The sequence below is a fragment of the Parasteatoda tepidariorum genome, chromosome 7 (assembly GCF_982258835.1).
Source record: "Parasteatoda tepidariorum strain Cologne lab strain chromosome 7, Ptep-v5.0, whole genome shotgun sequence".
NCBI classification, from domain to species: Eukaryota; Metazoa; Arthropoda; class Arachnida; order Araneae; family Theridiidae; genus Parasteatoda; species Parasteatoda tepidariorum.
The window spans coordinates 53240435-53257931 of record NC_141761.1 but is presented as its reverse complement, the minus strand read 5'-3'; the positions used below and the strand labels follow the sequence as shown (position 1 = coordinate 53257931).

General features: G+C 26.6%; 1 protein-coding gene across 2 annotated transcripts in view; it reads right to left on the bottom strand.

Moving 5' to 3' along the window:
* The window catches only part of mei-41 (ATR serine/threonine kinase meiotic 41), a 106036-nt gene that overhangs the window by 74431 nt on the left and 14108 nt on the right, over window positions 1-17497 (bottom strand). For both annotated transcript variants that reach the window (XM_087167849.1, XM_087167850.1), the window contains 12 exons: window positions 16567-16709; window positions 11503-11632; window positions 10922-11101; window positions 10751-10836; window positions 9737-9824; window positions 9389-9471; window positions 7420-7595; window positions 7047-7120; window positions 6745-6915; window positions 4898-4995; window positions 2104-2202; window positions 438-487 (listed from right to left, as the gene is read on the bottom strand). In XM_087167849.1, coding sequence (XP_087023975.1) covers window positions 438-487; window positions 2104-2202; window positions 4898-4995; window positions 6745-6915; window positions 7047-7120; window positions 7420-7595; window positions 9389-9471; window positions 9737-9824; window positions 10751-10836; window positions 10922-11101; window positions 11503-11632; window positions 16567-16709 — 1378 coding nt within the window. The remainder of the gene's footprint in view (window positions 1-437; window positions 488-2103; window positions 2203-4897; window positions 4996-6744; window positions 6916-7046; window positions 7121-7419; window positions 7596-9388; window positions 9472-9736; window positions 9825-10750; window positions 10837-10921; window positions 11102-11502; window positions 11633-16566; window positions 16710-17497) is intronic.

Genomic DNA, 17497 nt, shown 5'->3' with positions numbered 1-17497 from the left:
TACTTTTATTCACTTTTAGTCTCGAATTTTATTTATTAGTCTATTTTGAAATTTAATAATTTACCCTTTATTAATTTCTTTGAATAAAATCTTCATTATCAATGAAATTAAACTTTAAAAATAATCACACCCTAAAGAATATGTTTATATAAATTTCTAACACAATTTAAGAAAAATTTAGTAGGCTTAAAACAATTATTTTCTTTAAGAAGAATCACAGCTGATTTAAATCAATGATTTTTTCAAAAAATAAAGTGATTTAAATCCAGATTTTATTTACTTGAATTGAACAACTGGCCATGATTAAAGGAAATGAAAAACTAGCAACATATAGCTACTTTGTAGGAAATATATATATAAATTAATACAGATAAAATATATTTCTTATTTTTTATTCCTGACACAAAGATTAACTGTAAGTTAACTGTTTTACTTACGGAGTGTACACTTTTTACATACAATTTTCAAGTCTTTTTCAATGAGACTTCTAAAAAGAATTAAATAATTATTTAATAAACATACAAGTTACGAGTAAACTTTATAAAATTAAAAAATTTAACAAACAAAACATGTAACAAATAAATATATGCTCATAGTTTTTTTTTGTCGCGATTTATTTTATTCTATTTTTTATTTATTCTTTTATAAAGCTGTCGACAACATAGACATTAATCCACAAGGTAACACGGTAGACAAATGTTTAGATAATCACTTATTTTTTACATTTCTATGTAAAAGCTGAGAACTTTAGAAAAAATATTAATTAAATTATAATAAATTTTGTATCTAGAATTTGTATTCTTCTTCTAGTGGTTGATAAATTTGAAGCCAGGATTTGGCACCCAGACATTATTAACTTAGTTTTTTTATAAACTGCAAAGACTTTTTCTTATTATTTATGCTGAGGTTTTCAAAATTTTTCATGCAATGTTATATTTGAATATAGCTAAAAGTATGATATGGATTAGTGATTCCAATCAATAAAATTCTTTTGAAGAATTCTTAAGTTGAAAGATTTCAATTGAATTTTTTTAAAGCTGTTGAAGAATTTTTGTTAACAAGTTCAAATGATTTCTTTAGATAGTATAATGTGGAAAAATTTTTGAATGGTAAAGTAAAAAATTTTTTTATGAAATTTTTAACGACAAATTTGAAATAAGTCATTCAGTTAGAGTACTAATGCATATTAAAGTCATATTTTTAAATGTTCATCTCTTGAGAACTAGCTAATTGGTTTGAGTTTTGGATTTTGTTGTTTAAAATTATGCAGTTTAAATTTATAAAAAAAAATTGTATTGCTAATTGAAAATAATGAATCAATTCTAAATAATAAAAGTAATAAAAAAATATTCTTTGCATAAAATAAACAAGTTTTAAAATTCCATAATTTTCTTCCTCTTTTTCGATTTGCTTAAATCGTTCCGGAATTTCATCTAAGTATGCAATAAGTAAAATTAACATTATGGAGTCTAACCCACCAAACTTTCTGCGTGTATAAAGTTGTAATTTTTTTTTTAAATCCTACCGACAAAGGGTTGTTTAAATAGAAAAGCCTCATTGTTTTCAAGTTGATTGAAAGCATTTGTGGGTGTTTTTATTCATTGATCTAAAGCATATCTCCTTAGAAAGTTCTGATTTTCTACATTTCATCTCACCCTACATATTTTTTATGAAGACACAATATCTTTGAGAATTAATTAAATGTTAGCTTTGATTACTGTAAAATTTAAAAATAAATTTTTCTCTACATTATTTTAAAAAATAAACTTGTGTTTTATGAAGTATTTATGTATAAAAAGTAGCATTATTTTGTTGTGTTTTTTTCTTCTCAAATTTTGTTTTTTCTATATTTTGAGAATATTTGATTTAATGTTATTGTAAAAAATCATACAATAAGAGAAAAAATGATTTTGCATTGTGTTTTTAATAACTTAATAAATAGTTATTTTTACACATGTATTGCACTTTGACTCTGCTCCTTTAACATGCAGATTGAATACATCAAATAAATTCATCATATATTATCTAGATAGTTTTTCTTTTATCCCCCACAAAAGAAAGAAAAAACAAGGATCTATTTTTTAAAAAAAAAATACTATATACCTGGATAAAGTAGCTGTATTAGAAGAAATGCAAATCAAAAGTGGAAATGATTTAGCAACTTCAAGAACAGAATCATGTTTATTCATTCTCAGGAAACAACTAAAAAAAATTTAAATGTAACATGAGTTTATACAGCACACACATATTGTACAGTGCACAAAATAAAAAAAAAGACCACCCGTAATAACTTTTCGATCAAATGATCTTTTGATCAAGGGGATGACCTCAAATATGCTAATTAATAAGTGCAGACGATATTTTAAGTTATGAAATCAGACACAAAAACGTACTTTCTCTGAATGAACACACCATTTTTTCGACGGATTCAAATTTTTGACACCGAAAATATAGGGGGTAGCCGCAATCCGGAAAATATGGTCAAAATAGTTTGGCCAGAAGAGCGCTCCAAAATTTGGACTCCTTAATGTTAATTTCACATTTTGCGTACTTCTTTACATCTCAAAAACTTTTTAATAGAATTGAGAGATTTTTGTACAGTTATAAAATTCATTGATTCAAAGATAATTTCCATGCAAAAAAATAAACTTTATTAAAGATTTATTTTTTTTGTTATTTTATTTAATAATGGTAAAAAAATTGAATTGTTAGGTATATAATTTCTGCATCATTTTAAAGAATTAAATTTTACATTGCAAAATACAAAATTTGAGCAAAATCGGTCGAATAGTTCTGGAAAAATTGAATTTCAAAAAAGTCAGAGTCAAAATTCGATTTCACAGGAATTAATTGACCGATTTTTCTCAAATTTTGTATTTTGCCATGCAAAATTATTTCTCTTAAAATGATGCAAAAAATTGTATACCTTACAATTTAAAACTTTTTTGCCTATTAATTAAAATAAATAAAAAATCAAAAATATTTCATAAAGATAATTTTCTGCAGGGAATTATTATTAGATAAAAGAATTTTATAATTGTGTGCAAATTTTTTTTAATTTGCTTAAAAAGTTCTCAAAATATGCAAAAAGTAAAATTAACATTAAGGAATACAAACTTTGGCGTGCTCTCCTCACCAAACTATTGGGATCATATTTTCCAGATTGTGGCTACCCCCTATATTTTGGGGGTCAGAAATCTGAATCCGTCAACAAAAAAAAGGTATGCTTAGTTAGAAAAAGTACCTTTTGAAAATATGCAAAAAGTAAAATTAACATTAAGGAATACAAACTTTGGCGTGCTTTCCTCACCAAACTATTGGGATCATATTTTCCAGATTGTGGCTACCCCCTATATTTTGGGGGTCAGAAATCTGAATCCGTCAACAAAAAAAAGGTATGCTTAGTTAGAAAAAGTACCTTTTGAAAATATGCAAAAAGTAAAATTAACATTAAGGAATACAAACTTTGGCGTGCTTTCCTCACCAAACTATTGGGATCATATTTTCCAGATTGTGGCTACCCCCTATATTTTGGGGGTCAGAAATCTGAATCCGTCAACAAAAAAAAGGTATGCTTAGTTAGAAAAAGTACCTTTTGAAAATATGCAAAAAGTAAAATTAACATTAAGGAATACAAACTTTGGCGTGCTTTCCTCACCAAACTATTGGGATCATATTTTCCAGATTGTGGCTACCCCCTATATTTTGGGGGTCAGAAATCTGAATCCGTCAACAAAAAAAAGGTATGCTTAGTTAGAAAAAGTACCTTTTGAAAATATGCAAAAAGTAAAATTAACATTAAGGAATACAAACTTTGGCGTGCTTTCCTCACCAAACTATTGGGATCATATTTTCCAGATTGTGGCTACCCCCTATATTTTGGGGGTCAGAAATCTGAATCCGTCAACAAAAAAAAGGTATGCTTAGTTAGAAAAAGTACCTTTTGAAAATATGCAAAAAGTAAAATTAACATTAAGGAATACAAACTTTGGCGTGCTTTCCTCACCAAACTATTGGGATCATATTTTCCAGATTGTGGCTACCCCCTATATTTTGGGGGTCAGAAATCTGAATCCGTCAACAAAAAAAAGGTATGCTTAGTTAGAAAAAGTACCTTTTGAAAATATGCAAAAAGTAAAATTAACATTAAGGAATACAAACTTTGGCGTGCTTTCCTCACCAAACTATTGGGATCATATTTTCCAGATTGTGGCTACCCCCTATATTTTGGGGGTCAGAAATCTGAATCCGTCAACAAAAAAAAGGTATGCTTAGTTAGAAAAAGTACCTTTTGAAAATATGCAAAAAGTAAAATTAACATTAAGGAATACAAACTTTGGCGTGCTTTCCTCACCAAACTATTGGGATCATATTTTCCAGATTGTGGCTACCCCCTATATTTTGGGGGTCAGAAATCTGAATCCGTCAACAAAAAAAAGGTATGCTTAGTTAGAAAAAGTACCTTTTGAAAATATGCAAAAAGTAAAATTAACATTAAGGAATACAAACTTTGGCGTGCTTTCCTCACCAAACTATTGGGATCATATTTTCCAGATTGTGGCTACCCCCTATATTTTGGGGGTCAGAAATCTGAATCCGTCAAAAAAAAAAAGGTATGCTTAGTTAGAAAAAGTACCTTTTTGAGAGAGATTTCGTAAATTCAAATATCGTCTACTCTTAATAATCAGCATATATGACGTCACCCCCTCCAGCCATTAAGATTGAGTCCTAGAATGTGAAGATCAATCATTAGATCAAAAGTTATTTAAGGTGGTTTGTTTTTTTGAGCACAGTACATAGTTGTATTTAAAAAAAGACAAAAGAGCACATGACTTTGTGAGCATTTATAATAATACAATGAAAAGCGATATCAAATTTCAGAGCAACTTAAACTTACTCTTTCAAATCTATTAAGATTTCATGCCGAAAAGCTGATGAAAATAAGAAAGATGGAATCATTTTCAGGATCGAAGGTTGTAAATCTTCATTTTGATTCTACAAAGAGAAAGAAAATTATTCACGAAACATGGATATTTAATCTTACAAATGTTTTAATGCACCTCCTTACACAAATTTCTAAGAAAGAAAAAAGATAAAACATTTATTACAATTAGTAAACTGAAAATACTATAAAAAAAAGAAGAATGAAAATTGATTACAAAAAAGAGAAAATTGTGATTACATTATTGCGATCACAGATTACCCATGGCCATATGCTTATTATATATATATATTTACCGCTTTCTATATAGCTGAATGGATTTAAATAATTGTCATGCCATTTCAGGTCAATGGTTGCAAAAACTGCCCAATCAGTTCGTTAATCACAAAATAATGAGACCTACACGTAATTCCCATGATCTACAACTAGCTGTTACTGCTTTTTTAATAAAATTATATTGATCAAAACTTAAAAAGAAAGTGGCAAGAAAATTATTGTTTCAAATTCTCAACCAACTTTCAAACACCACATTTTTCTCACTTGTAATATTGTATAACTTCCAATTTCTCTTTTAATGCCAAAGCTTCAGCAAGTAAAGCAAAGAGATTCTACAAAATAAATAATTCAAATTTAAAGCTTGACCAAAAAACTTTTTTCTGGACTGTTTGCTGATAAAAGTTCAGAAATAGCAACAGTAAAATAAAAACACATTTCTCATTCTGACTTTTATGTTAGTGACATGATATCTCAAACTGCATCTTTTCAATCATCATCTTTCATCATTACTACATACTTTTAGACTATTGTTGAAAATTCTAAAAATAAGCCAATAATGAATAAATATTACCCAAGTTCAATTCATAGCATGACATACCTCCATGAAGCAAATGCATTATAAAGATTGAGGGCATATCTATTGGTAAAGTATCTGGCCCCACAGCAATATTGAAAAAGCAGAGTTGTTACAGTGCATAATACTTTTTAACATTAAATTCATTAGTCAAAAGTCATAAAAATTTCAATTTCCCTTTTCCCATATAAAAATAGCCCTTTCTTCTACTCTAATCTTTTTCCATAAAAAACATAAGTATATAAAATTTTGTGTGAAAAATGACAAGCAAATAATAAATTATAACACTGCGGATTGATGATAGAATGGTTGTAAATCCCTTTAATGGTAATTATGATTTCAGATATATGAATCCTAATATCTGATTCTTATTATTACTTTATTGTGACTGTCTGTACTTTGTTAGTAATTTTAGTGTGAATTTTTGGTTTATAATTCCTGATGAAGAAACGAATCTGAAGAATTTAATTTTACTTACAAACAGTGAAAATTTCCTGTGAAAAATTAAACATTAAAATAAAAAATTAATAATCCTTATTAGAATAAGTATCTTTATTAGGAGTTAAGAATAGAGGATAATAAAAAACATGATAATAATAAGGTAAACACAGCAAAAAAAAATTACAATTCAGAGAAACATTACATTGAGAGTACACAAAGCTCATGCAAAAAATCAAAGATCGGTTGCAAGAAATTCAGACATTATTAGCATCAGCAGACGGAAGAAAAAAAACAGAAATTAATAAATAGCCTAAATATAGATTAGGAGAAGAAAAAAATTGCTTTCACCCTCATACTTCATTTATATATATACATATTTTAATATATGAGTACTCATTTTTAAACTTTTTTTTCTTCTTCAGATTACGCACTTTTTCGAACTTGCTAGCTTTTATCAAAATTAAAAATCTCCTGACAAATTGTCAGAATAATATACAACAAAAAGTCTTACCAGGCAGTATTTAAGAATTTGAAATCTCCATTCAGGTGAAATACAAGCAGGTAAACAAGTTAATGTTTGGAAACATTTTGTAACAGGAAATGCCTCAAAAGGTATTTTAAACTGTTTGATGACATTTATTGGAATGAACTCACAGTGTAGATCCGAAAGTTGTTTTTCATTCTTGAAACAAAATAAAAAAAAATTGCATTAAAAAGAATAATAAACATACTTTGTATTAAAGCAAGATACTAATTTAGTATAAAAATATATAACAATCAATATATCATATAAACATTTTAAACTAGATGTACCATTTCAACAAGCCATGGTATTGATAGAATATTAGCTATTGTTGAGTATTGGTCAGGTAGAAGTGGTAAAAGACCTAAAAAGGAAAAACTTTCATTAAAAAAACTTTTCAATTTTTTGTCAAACTATGTTAAAGTATAAAAACTAAAGTGTTAAGTTTAATGAAAAAATTAATATCTTTAAAAAAACTTTATAGTAAAGAAAATCAAAAAATAAATTTTTTAATCAGCAATCTTTTAAATATTTTCTTTTATCTATTTTATATGATGGTTCAGCTGTTAAACAGCAGAAGACAAATTGAAGGAAATAAAATAATTAGATAACAGAATAGCATTGTTTATGACTTAATATAATGTGATTATGAATTTCAGGTACCTTGAGCATTTAAAAGTTCTTTATAAAAATCAATAACTTCTTCATAATTAATTAAAGAAAATTGCTTGACAATCAGTTCCTTGACACTAAGATTAAAAGGTGCAATTATGGAGTGACAGAATTGTTTATCAGAAATGTCCGGTGTTGAGTCAGAAGAATAAAATACATCATTCATCCTATAGAGTAAAAGATAAATCATTATGTAAATTAATAAAAAATAAATTCAATAACAAATTACACATCAGAAAAAAATTAAATAATTAATGAAACAAATTTATGCAATAATTAATTAAATAAACTAATAGCAAATCGCACACCATAAGTAAAATATATATATACTTCTATTTATATTATATAATGATGGTGCAGTTTTCACATAAAAATATCAAGCCCAACAAATAGAAATTAATAAACAAATTTAAAATTTGCTTATGTTATATTTTGATCATTGACATAATTTTTTTAAATGAAACACTATAAAACTAAATCACAAATTTTAAGTTAATTGCTGTATAAAATAAGGAACAGATTTGTCAGGTTTCTGCATTTGATATTTGGCAATTTTCTTTTTCTCAAAAATCACTTCAGGCATAAAGTTATTGGCACCTCCTTCGTCACATGCTAAAAACGGAATCAAATATTGCAACTCTCATAAATTTGAAGTTCACTTGTCTTACGGTCATTTTTTAATACAAAGCATGCATTTTATAAATACTCCAAAACATAAATAGAAAAAACTAGCTGCTCTGCTAGAGAGTAATCCATTCCTAGGAATCTTTCTAGAATTAAGCCTATAATTATTCATAACAGAAATAAACAAATATTTAAAAACTTTTATTTAACGACCTCATCTTTGATCAAATCAATTCATAAATAGTCATTACTAAATACACACAAAACTTTTCAAAAACTACTAACCTTAATAAAATGTTAGCTCTTGCATCAAACTATAAAAACATTTACTCACCACCCGCTATCTCCCCAAAAAGCTCTAAATACATTTAAAAAAACTTATTTATAATTATTTTTTATTGGCAGGCACTGAACTTACGGTTCCATAACATAGAAAATGCAGGAAGTTATAACTCATTTTGCGATAATTGGTAAGCAATTTCTGACCAAAGCATGGAAGCGAGCAACATTACTGACACTACAGATACCCGTTCATAGAGTGAGCCACATTCACACACAACAAAAGACAACACACAGAGAGAAACAGCCATGCCTTAAGCAGAATTCCAACCTGAAGCCATCGGCTTTGCAATCAGACACACTAACCACTTGGCCATCAGGCCAGCACCTTATGTATAATAAAAATACATTTAAAAGAACCCAACATTCAAACGCACACGAATGTGACTCAAAATCACATCACAAAACAGAAATGCCTACCAAAATAATAAGTCTGCAGAAAACTAATCTCACACATAATTCAACCCTAAAACAAAAATTTAATAATTAAATTCCTGCAGAAAATGTTAGGTAGAAAAGCAAAACATTAATAGAACATTCATTACACCATTAATCTTCTCCTCCCATCTGCATTCTGTCAAATCTATCTACACACAAGGCCAAATATCCACCTCCAAAACAATATCACCTACATTATTCTTTATGTTTGAATCTCCCATAATTCTATTTAAATCTCTGTGATTACTACTTTCTAACAAGCACCAGATTATTATCATTTATTGCTTAACCTGGCAATAAAAAAAAGCTTCAAAAACAGGTTCAGATGTCACCCAAATTTATACCTAAAATAATAATAGTTTTTCTTATATTTATAAAAAAGAATTGTTAGGCTAATCGTGAAAAAAAGTGATAAAATTAAGTTAAATAAAGAGTAATAAAGTTATTATAGCTTAATTTAATATTTTAAAGATATTTAACACAAATGACTCAAGACACACACACACAACTTTATAAGGTTTATACATACATGAATTTAAACTTTATATTATCTACTTACTCAACTTTATCAGAATGAGCAACTTTGCAGAAACAATGAATCATGATTGCCATGGGAGCAATAACCTTTTCTAGATTACTTAGCTGAAAGAAAAAAAAAATTGAAAAATATTACCTTTAAAACTAATACATAAGAATATATAACACAGAGTAATAACCTAACAGATTTTTTTTTAAAAAAAAAACACAATATAAATCTATTCTTAAAAAAAGAATTTTCATACAAAAGGAGTGAAAACAGAATTAACATTAAAATAAAATTAAAAATAATTATTCGGCAAAAAACTCACAATTAGAATTTAATAACATATTGAATAATCAAAACTATGATTGAAAATAATATATTTACGTTATTTGAATACAGTTTGCTAAGTACATCTTCATACAACTGTTGCCATGTTTTAGATTTATGAGACATATTTTCAAATGAAGAATACCTAAAGAAGAAATGAAAAATTTTTATTAACTATTAAGCATTTATAGTCTGTCCATCTAAAACAAACTCCCCTCGTCAGTTGTTTGGAGCACAGTCAGGGACTAAGGTTACGAGGATGAACTATTTGAAATAGGGGTGTGGAGTAAGTACTTAGGACAAGCTTAGATTATAAGTGAGAGATGTATCATAAGCTTCCCTTTTTAATCTGGTCTTTTTTGTTTCTATAGCAACAAACAACCCCAAACGTGGTGGCATAAGGAGTGCTTTAAATAGAAAGACTAAAAATAGTGTAAAATATTAAGTTGCAATGACAAGTCTAATATTAGGAGACAATGAATATTGAATTTGTGCATAATAAAAAAATACAAAGTTTAAATATATATGACATCTATATTTAGAAAAATATTTAATTTCAAATCGAAGTTTTATATGGTTATTTCAAAATAATAATAATTAAACACATTTAAAAATCAACATAATTTTAAAATGCACAGTTATTATTTTTTGAAATAATATTTATTTAGGAAGCAAAATTGTATCAGTTGCAAAATTATTCAATCAAAGAATTAAAGCTCTCAAATTCTCACTTCTAATCAAATTTGTGAGATTTTGATTCGGTTTCTTTTATTTAAATGCTTTTCTTGATACATAGTTTTATTTTTTAGAACAAGATGAACAAGTTTGCTTTATGGGAAAGTATGCACATTAAATTGTGGTTCTTGACATAGAAAAACTGATAGATGGTAAAAGTGCAAAGGTTTTAAGTAACAAATTTTCTGATGGAAACATCAGTGACTTTGATGATTAATTAATATGCAGTAAAATATTTAAGGATAGCTTCACAAAACTGTCAAAATAATATTACAAATAAGCTAAAATCTCCCCTTTTTATTTTTACAGAAAAAAAAGGAATAATTAAAAACTTACGATTCAAGACTTCCTATAGCAGCTTCTGAAGGAGAATGTTCTTCAAATTCGAGTAAAACAAAATATTTTAGCAAAGGAATTAATGCCTGAAACAAATGCATAATAAAAACATTATAACCTTTGAATTCAAATTTTAAATTTATAATTGCTTAGAATCATACAACTTATTACTTTATGTTCCTTCGAATTTGTAAGAAACAACTTTAACAAAGATTCCGAATATCTCTGTTGAGTATTATAGGGCATTGGATATCCATTTTTACGGCTATGTTGCAACAAACAAACAAGGCTATTAACGACAGACAATTGAAAGTCATCTTTTGTGTTCATAAACCCAGGAAGCAAAATGGTCTAAAAATAACACAAAGTTATAGAACTAAGTAACAATAATAAACAAATAAATACTTTCATCACTTAAAAGAATTTTTCGATAATAAAAATTATGAAACAAATATAATAAAACAATAACATAAACAGACACTAACATTTAAATGTTTTTCAACTAACTCATTAAAAATTATTTTAATTATTTATTTAAATGAGGCTGAAAAATTATAGTTGACAGGATCATGAGTTTTAAATGTTTATTAAAATAGAAATTAGGGAGCTTTAATGCTCAATTAAATTCCAGTCAGATAATTTTAAAGTAACTGAGAGTAAAACATAAATGTGATGAATAATACTTTTAAGATTATAAAAATAAATTCTAAGCCATGAAATAACCAAATTGGATACGAGAAAAAATATTTTACCTTCATAAACATTTGAAGAAATTTACACGAAGAAGCAGTGTTTAATGTATATTTGTTCATTGGTTTTTCGAAAGCATCAGTAAGTGCCGGCAAAAATAAAGCAATACTATCTTCTAACTCTAAGAGCTCTCTATAGAAAAAAAAGAAGAAAAAAAAGCAGATGCATTAGTTAAATATTTCATGAGTTCCAATCTAAACATTTAAAGTAAAAGAAAAGCTATATCCTAAAAAATATAAATGTTTTAATGAGTAGACAAATTGCAAATAAGTCACACAGCTTCGAATGCATCAGTAAACATATATTTCAGAGATTAAAGACATTTTTCACAAAACAATAATTATTCATTTAGTGTAGCAAATAGTTTTAAAGAATAGTATTTTTTTATATTAGTGAGAAAAAAAAGACTTACAATGTAGAAAGGTGTTTATAACAATAAACAAAACAAACACTTTTCTGCTATATAGACAGCGAGAATAAAGTATTACAGAGATATTGACTGAAAAATAATTTTAAACTTTAAGACTATTATGTCTCAGAAAAAAATTAGATCAACTATAAAATTGAAAAAGATTTTTAACATATGACATTTTCTTGCAATGGGAAAATTATAAAAGGTTTAAATTAATTTTTAATAAATAGCAAAATGATAATAATAATTGTCAGTCACCAAAAAATATTTTCAATCTGTGAAATTATCAAATTTTACAATAGAATTTTAAGCTGATTTATTAAGTATGAATGTATATCTGGCACAAACATTCAAATATCATGAAAAGAAAATTTGCAAAAATTTTTTTTCTTTTGATCTACATTTTACGATGAATCTTTTTCATAATTTATCATCTCCACTATATTCCAGTAAATTATCAAGTATCATAAGTATGAAATTTAAATCCATTGAGAATAGATTATACACATAAACAGAAATTACACATACACATGCTTTTTTAAAAAAAAAAAATAATAATCAGAATGCAATGAGTCCCATGATAGCAGAGTGAATAAGGCAGTGAGCTGCCATTGTGAAGTATTGGGTTCTATATCCCTAGTTTTTCCCTAAAACTTACTCAGATCAACGAGAATCAGTTTGAGAAATAAAGGTGGTCAGTGCTAACCACATAGCAATTATAATGAAAATTATCATTAAATTGAGAGGCCTTAATCTCAATGATCCCCTTGGTCAACAATTGGCTGTTGTAGGAATGCTTTACTTCTTATTCAATGTGTATTTAACTCATGACAAAAGCAATTTCAAGTCATGACAAAGAACATAAAAAAAGTTGACTGTTGAAAATCAAAAAATGGCAACTACGTACTTGCGAATATTGGAGAAATAAAATATTGGAGATTTCATGAGCGACATTTTTTAGGTTACAAGTAAAGTTTTGATACATCATGCATAATTATGTAAGTCAAAGCGAAATTAAAAATTGGAAATAATATAAACACTTAGATTTAGAGAAGTAAATAATGTATAGATAAATCTTAATCTAAAGAAGATTTTTTTAAACCGTTATTTATAATTACTTAAACTATAAACACTCAACATATTGCAATACTGGCAACACCACCATCTGTTGAGGAATACAAAGTATTTTTGCCAACAGTGGATATTTTTTCACCAAATTTTTTTATTTTTAAATTTCTTCAACAAATACGGAGAATTTCGAGAATATACTGGTAAATAGTCGTAAAACACAGGAGTCTTCGTTAAAAAAAAGGAGACTTGGGAGATATGCAACTTAACTTCTAAAACTCATTAAATATTGTAATTAAAACTCTCACTTTACCTATTTAGTTTGTGTAAGGCATTAATTTATCAAAACATTACTTGAATGAGTCATTTCACTAAATTACTTTTTACAATAAAAAAGAAAATTAATAAGAATTTAAAATATAATAAAAAATTATAAACCACTTTTTCTCAGGTTTTATATTTTTAAGAAAGGGGATTAAATTCAAATCCATTGAGAAAATGCTATATTTATAGGGAAAGTATGTTTTAAGAATAAAATCTAACTTAAAAATTACTAATTTTAAGTGTATCCAACAAGTAAGTAGATCACTTATTAATTACTCCCTCACAAAAGTACTATATTTATGATAAAATTTTAAAAGTATAGTGGGTTAAGTTGAGCATGAAAATTCAAAAACAAATTCAGATCCAAATGTTGCCATTCGAAAATATTCATCATAACAACTTTTATTGTACTTTTTGAAGAAGAAAAGATCAATAGTGCAATCCAAACTTTTTCTACAACTCTCTTTTTAATTATTTTATAAATTTGGGAATCAGCACATCAAGATTTAACTTGAATGGGTGTTTCATGAAGAATAACCGAAAAATTTGAATAAAATTTTGGACACAGAATAAGGTTGTTTTCTTATACATTTAACAGATTTTATTTCTACACAATTTAACAGAAAACTAAAGTTTTACTTTTTAATTTTTATATAAATTAATAATAATTTTGTATAATCATATAAAAAGGTTTAAGGAGTGAAAACTATTAGTTGTTATAAACAACAAATAGAGATTCATTAAAATAAAATAAAAAGAAAGAAAAAAAAATTATTTAATAAAAAATTTTTTTTTTTAACTTTAATTTTGGTAACTTAAAATAACAAATATTTGACTGATATTTCTTTTACATCGCACAGGGATAAGATTAGCCAAAACGCAAAAAAGCTGAATTTCCACGATAGTAAATTCTACGCAAGCGCAACCCTCTTTAATAATAAATTCCAGACAGTTTAAGGTAATAAATAATGTGTTGACATACAATTGTGTACTAATCTATTATTATAAACACGATTACATTCATACTTAACATTTAGTGAAAAAAAAAATTACCAATTGAAAAAATAAAGCTGGAAATTATATTTTTCCTCAGTTCACATAAGAGACGATTACTACTTGAAAAACTACCTGGTTTAGCAAATTAAAACTACTGAGAATATACATTAATATTTCATTTCTTTTACTAAATACTGTTATGTGATTTATAGCAAATATATCAGTAATATTACTTTCTAAATTATATTGGAAAAAAAAAACTTTAACAATGAACCGAATCATTATGTTCATATTATAGTCTAATCTAACTACAGCCCTCTGAAACATATCAATAACAGTGAAGTAGAAATATATAGTAACTCCTTAACATACAAAAATTGCCATTTTAGTTTGAAAAATTACAAGACAATCAGCAACTGTTCAGATAATTGTTTTTTATTTGATAAGAATTTTGCATTTTATAGCATAAATAACAGCAATTATAAATAAAATTTTGATAATGAGTTAATTAATTCTTCCCCCCCCCCCAAATTTTTTTTTTTAATTAAATCCCTTTTTAAGTGATTGCTTTTGTTTGCTATATCTTTTATGTTTGCTATATTTAGTCGTTAGTCCATCTTCAAACAACTTGTGACAAATCCTATTTTTTTTTCTTTGCAAGCACAGAATGTAAGTTTTGAATATATTCCCTTCCAGTTTCTCTGATGTTGTAACACTTACATATACTAATAATCGTCGTTAGAAAAACAGTCACCTTTATAGTAACTAATTTAAAAAAAAATTTACTTCTTACAAGAATCGCGATAGTTGATCTTAAAATTGCGTGAATATGAATAACAATTATGATTTTGAAATCACATGAATATGAAACTAGATATACGATTTTGAAAATGACAAAATACAAACTGGGATATAGAATTTTTAAAACGCATAAATACAAATCAAGATTCATAATTTTTAGATAGCGTAAATACGAATCATGATGCGTAATTTTTAGATTGCATAAATAAGAATTATGATGCATAACTTTTAGAATGCGTGAATGCGAATCCCAAAGCCTTATTTTAAAATCACGTATAAATAAGAAAATCAATGTTTGATATTATAAACCGCATGAGCAAATCAACACATTGAATTTTAAACTTGGGTGAATACGAATCACTACATAGGTTTTTAAAAAGACGTAAATACGAATCACAATATCGGATTTTTATATCTCGTAAATAAGAATCGCAACATACAATATTCAAATCGCGTGAATAAGAATCGTAACACGCAAATATGAAAAGCTATGTTTGATATTAAAATCGTGTGAATAAGAATCGAGATATTAGCAGATTCCAGGCTTGAGACCTCTAAAAGGCTTGTCAGCAGCAGCGTCGTTTGAACTACAAAAATCGGATCTATCTGGAGGGCGGGTAAAAAATTTGGAAAATCTTATCTGCTGCGTGAAAAAGGGGAGAAAATAGGTAAAATAAGGAAAAATGAGAAAGGATTGGTAGCTATGTAGTTTGAATTTTCTGTTTCTCTTTGAAAATCGGTGAATTTTCTGAAAAAGCGGAATACTTATAAAAAAATGAAATTTTTAGAAAATCTGAATTTTTGATAAAAAAAGCTGAAATTTAAGAGATAAAAGTGAAAAAAGCGGAAATGCGCTAAAAAGCGGAAAAATCTCATCCCTGATCGCATTATGGTTACAATTTTGCAGAGGTAGAAATTAATTAGATTTAGTTAATGGGCCAAAAGACCATCAGTTAAAATATTTCATTAGCCCACACACTCTTTCACAGGTCCATTTACATGTCTCATTTAGATTTGAACAATGAATGCTTAATACTTATACAAATGAAGCTTAATACAAATCAAAATTTTATCTTTATGTTTTTATAAATGTGTTAAACATCTGCATTTATCATAATGCAAATGAAACTTTATACAAATCAAAGTTTTATCATTAAGCTTTTATAAATGTGTTAAACATATGCATTTATCATAAGTAGAACATTATAATAAATATTAAAAGTAAAAAGTTATGAGAGTTAAATTTGATGAAAAATTACAGAGGATGTGCCTTAGTCATAATTTTTTACTATTTCAAGGTAATCCAAGTTGGATTTTAGTGGTCTCAGGCAAATAGTCCAAGATTAATTACACCCTGATTCTGTATATTTATTCATATGGGTGCAAATTTTTAACAATTAGTTTTTTAATAGGAAAATATTTCATAGAGATAAGAAACAAAATCACAAATAAAGAAAAAACAGACCTTGAATAGTCTGCAGTCTCATCTTTGAAAATAATACAAAATTTCAAGACAGCAGCAACACAGTTTAACAAGTAATTCACAAGACTAGGCGAAAATATCAGGCCACAATTTCTTATAAAAAATTCTAATGCTAAGAAGGATTCCTGAAAATAAAATTAAAACAAAGTCATTATCTGTACTGCCAAATTAAATAATTTAAAATATGAAAACGAATTTTTCTGATGAAAACTTAACCCTTCAATCATTAGCTTCAGGGTAACAATAAGAACTTTTTTTTTTTTTTTTTTTTGCAAAAAAATAGTTTTCTTATTTTTTTATATTAAATGTTACCAATTCAGAGATACAATACTGCAATTTAAAAGTTTCTTCAAAAAATTTTTATTTTTTCAATCTGAATGATTGGGAGAATTTTCAGATAGAAAAAAAAAATCCATTTAAGCTTAAAGAATGGGTTGGAATCATAATTATAAAAGATACAATGTCCTTGATGAACAATTTCAAAATTTCTGATTATTGTATTTGAATATCTTGAATTGTAAATAGGATATAAAATTTTATTTATTTAGGCATCTGTATTTTTTTTAAAAGATTTATTTTAAATTACTATAATATTCACTGCTCTAATGACATTCATAATTTTGCACATTCTATTAAATTTCTATGATCACTTAGAATGAGGGCACAAATTGTATTTCTATGTTTAGGCTGAATTTAAGTGCCTTTAAATGCATCCCAAAAGATTAAAATGTGCAATTTTATTCAGTTAAATTTTTGCATCATACAAAACTTCAAAGGCTATTAGATCACACAAAGAAATGAAGGTGATAGCACCTTCAAAAATAATTGGTAAAGTAAATTTTCTACCTATTTTAAAAGTCACATTAAGATCACAATAAAATACTTATACAGACAAAGAAAAATTATATTAATT